Below are 4,109 nucleotides of genomic sequence, written 5' to 3'. Positions count from 1 at the left end.
ACAAGTAACGCTCCAGTGCATGTTTTCCTCCAGCAGTAAAATTTGGCTGGTCACTCCTGTGCCCCAGGGGCCACTCGTGGCTCACATTGCATGGTGGGCTTGACCCTCAGCCACGACGCTGGCTACCACTGTGGCTAAGACCCAGGTTGGGTAACATCCCAGTATGACCAGCCTTGCAAAGGGCTGCGAAACCAGAACAATGGGAAGTGATGCCAAGGCGGTATCGCCCAGGGAGTCTTGTGCTCCAGCCCTTGCTGGCACCCAGCCCACTGCTGCACCCTCCACGGTGGCTGGAGGAGGACCATGCTCCTCCTCTTCTTCCTCCCCGTAGCCAGGACCCTAAGGGCACCTCTTTCAGCCACCAGTACCCCCAAGGGTGGCTGTGCAGAAGTGGGCAGTGGGGGGATCCCAGCACTGCAGTGTGGAGAGGCAGCCGGGGCGAGGTGGGAGATGTTGCGATGCCAACCAGAGCCAACCCCAAAAGGCGGCTGTGCCCTTGGCTGGATGTTTTGGCAGGGTTTGGTGTCAGCGGCGTGACAAATAAGCTGGTGGGAAGGAGGGCTGTGGTGGGCAGCTGTGCCCGGCTGCACCGTGATATGCTTCCTCTTCTCAGAGAAGCTCATGGGGGAACGGAGAAAAACCAACAGTTTTTGGATGAAATGCATGCTGGGCTGTGCCTGAATAACCTCGTCATGTGAACCAATGGGCAGCTGAAACCAGGCAGCAAACCCAGTCAGAACAGAAGTGGGTTAAGTCCATAAATCAGAGTTTAAGTCCATAAATTAGAGTCCATAAATCAGAGTTTGGGATCCTCAGCCTGGGAACCTGGAGTTTCGGCATTGATGTGGGGCCGTGTTGTCACCGGTGCTGTGCCTGGGGTGGGGGGAGCAGCAAGCCACAGGCAGCAAGCCCAGATTTCCCTCCTCTCTGAGGACGTTCGGCTGAGCTCTCTCCTGTGTCCCTTCCAGGTGGTGTGAGGAACACGAAAGCCGGTCGCTTCCCCTGGCCGACTGTGGTAGCCATCCTCCTCCTCTTCTGCAGTTTTCTAATAGCGTTGGGCATCAGGAAATGGTGTCAGTACCAGAAGGAGATGTAAGTATCAGGGAGCGGATGCGCAGGGGCGGGAGGGGTGGCACGGAGGACAGCACAAACCCTAACCCAGCTGTTTGGATTTATACATTTTCATTTGAGACTACCCATCGTCCACGAGGCCTTTAAGTATTTGGATCGTCAATGCCATTTTTTTTTCATGCAGCAGTACGAAATGTGGAGTGTTCTCAGTCCTTTCATCTGTTCTGTGGGTTATCTATAAAATAAACTTTAAAAAAAGAGCTGCGGTACAGCTTCAGGGTGCGAGGGAAGAATACAAGTCAATTTTTTTTCCCCAAAGCCCCCCCACTTCTATTAGCCTCCCTGCCACTTTCTTTTGCTCTCTCATTTTGCGTGGTTACTTGAGGACATATTTTAATGAAATTGTACTTCTAGGGCAACTCTATTTGAGTTGTGAATAATATATGTGAAAGTAGGCTACCTGAAACTTAATCCCAGTCAAAGAAGCATTGAGTTTGTAGTTATTACCAAAGTTTAATTCCTTACTAAAGCACCCGGAGATCTACTGACGCAAGCAGTATCTAAGAGCCAATTATTTTTAATCTTACTAAAATGTTTGAAAAATCCTGGTGATAATGAACCATTTGTGGTTCCAGAAAACCCTTTTGAAACATGACTTTGAATCTTGTATACTGAAGATAAAATTTAGATCAATTTTTTTCACTGATTTGGGACTAGACCTTTCTTTATCTTGGCCTACAAACTGACCAAAAAAAAAAGAAGTTATGAGTCTTTAAATATACCTTCAGAGAGCAGTGTGAGCAAAAGATCTCTGCAAGGGTTTTGAATGGTTCACCAGGACCTTGATCTGTTCTTTTAAAGCATGAATAAAGTAAAATTGTGAGGTGGGAGCTGAGAAAGCCAAGTGAATCGCAGGTGGTGCGCTGGGGCCATAGAACAGAAACGGGGAAGTCGCAGTATGTTAAGAGCAATGACTCGGTGTCCACCTACCTCCTCCTGTGAATGTTTTACAACAGTCTTTTATGTGGATTTTGGGTGACAGCACGTTTTTTCTCTTCTATTTCAGTATGAACAGACCTCCATCTTTCAAGCCACCGCCACCTCCAATAAAGTACATCTCCATGGTGGAGTCTGACGGGACCCCCCCATCCTGCCATGAACTGGAGAACCTGTAACATGGCCTACAGCCCTTGTGGAGTGCACAGAAGACTGACACAGTTAAAAGGCTCTGCCTTTAAAAGAGTGATTACAGGAGTTTGGTGTTAATGACCTGTATTAAAATTCAGAGCTCCTAAATGACATTAATGTTGGGAGCTGAGCACTCCTGAGGACACTTACTTCATCCCGTCTATCTCCATGTATGCATTACGTTAACACGGTTGTGAGTGTCACCGTGAGATTACACGTGCTTAATTTGAATTGGGCGATCAACTGGGAATTTGCTGTCTTGTTAATGGGAGCAGATTAACACATCACTCCGCCAGCCTGTCTGAAGAGTGTTGAAGCTTTTTGTTTTACTAAGCGTATAGAGACGACAGCTCTGCCGTATGGACACCACGATTACACAGGAAACATTGGCTTAACACAAGCTTTTTGATACCTACATGAGCCATTCTTACAATTAATATTTTTTACCATACAAATATTGATTAACATGACCCAGTACATAATTTCCTATCACTGTGAAACCAAACAAAAGATAATCAGCACCTTACACGGAGAGAAAATAGTCTGCATCTGTCATCATGGAATTGCGGGGAGGGGTTGGTGAAAGGGCATGGCGCGGGCCTGCTGGAAGACTTCACGAAGAAGACTCGGTTGTCGTTGGTGAAGTCGTAAGAAAAAGTCAGTTTTGAGTTCATGTACAACCTATCGACAAGAACTGAAGTGAATAAGGACCCCAAAAGATAATGGAAAATGCCAGTCCTTTTGGAAGTGCTGTGTCTTTGAAACACAATAACTCTTGAGTCTGCCTTTCTGAAGTTATATTTGTGGTACACGTGAAGAAAAAATGGAATACAATCACTTTATTCTCTTTTGGTCTTAATGAGCTGCTGTCATTTGCTCTCTTCACATTTTTCAAGACCTCAGGGGTAGTTTCCCAGGTGGCTAAAGCCTGTGGAAGGGACAGTCCAGCTTTCCCTTACCCTTCCCGGGCTGCGTGTTTCCTTGCATTGACACTAATGATTAAATGACCATGCGGAGGGTGGGATGAGCTCAGCAGCTGCAGAGCTCTCAGCCAGGTCAGCAGCTCTGCGATCGCTAATGCAAGGCCCAAGGGCTGCAGCAGGAGCACTGCTTTTGGCCGCACCGTGGTCTTATATTGCCTTCAGCCAGCCAAGAAACTGTCCTTCCATGCTTGTTTGAAAATATATTGTTACCACAGTGGTATCTCTGTAATTGCTGCAAATCAACTAAAATTCAATCTTGTCAAGCTTAAAATTGGTATTCTGATTTAGGAATGGGATTTTCTTTATTTACTGCTAAACACTGGTTGATGAGTATCAGGGTTCAGGGCACTGTGTTTCCCAGGACTTTAGATGAATGAACGACTTACTGGAAAGAATGATCTGACAGACCTTTTTAAAGTATTTTGTTGTATTATTTACCTTACAGCACAGGTAGTTCTAAATCCATCACTAAGGAAATATCTGTGCTGGACAGAAAGCACTTTCCTTCCTACAAAACTATACAGACTTTGCATGCACAGAAGGCTCAATATTAATTTGAGCGTTTCTTGTCTGTAAGGGTTTGTAGAAGCAAAGCAGTTTAACTTTTACCATACCATCAGTCATTGCAAAAGGCAGCTTTTTGTTCTCAAAGAAAGAAATCGGGGGAAAAAAAGCTGGATAGCCATATTCCAAGGGATGTGGAGAGCCAGGACTTTCTTCGTCCTCATTAGATGAGGATGACTGTCTGTAGCATGCCTGTCAAAGAGGGGTTATTTTATCATCTCGGATATTTTAACTGCCGCGGTCGCTCCAGGTCAGAGATGTTTCCTCTGACATCGAGGTTTTCCCAAGGGCATCTCGAGAAGC

At 46.1% G+C, this 4,109-nt stretch overlaps 1 protein-coding gene across 1 annotated transcript in view; it reads left to right on the top strand.

Moving 5' to 3' along the window:
* CD96 (CD96 molecule) overlaps positions 1 to 2,246 on the top strand; it is a 28,110-nt gene extending 25,864 nt beyond the window's left edge. Inside the window, exons 13-14 of the mRNA XM_009700649.1 lie at positions 969 to 1,092; positions 2,138 to 2,246. Coding sequence (XP_009698951.1) covers positions 969 to 1,092; positions 2,138 to 2,246 — 233 coding nt within the window. The remainder of the gene's footprint in view (positions 1 to 968; positions 1,093 to 2,137) is intronic.
* Positions 2,247 to 4,109: the final 1,863 nt, after the last annotated feature.

Source organism: Cariama cristata, unplaced genomic scaffold, assembly GCF_000690535.1.
Source record: "Cariama cristata isolate BGI_N322 unplaced genomic scaffold, ASM69053v1 scaffold1515, whole genome shotgun sequence".
NCBI classification, from domain to species: Eukaryota; Metazoa; Chordata; class Aves; order Cariamiformes; family Cariamidae; genus Cariama; species Cariama cristata.
Note: the sequence above shows the minus strand (reverse complement) of the source record. Positions and strands in the feature narration are given on the sequence as shown.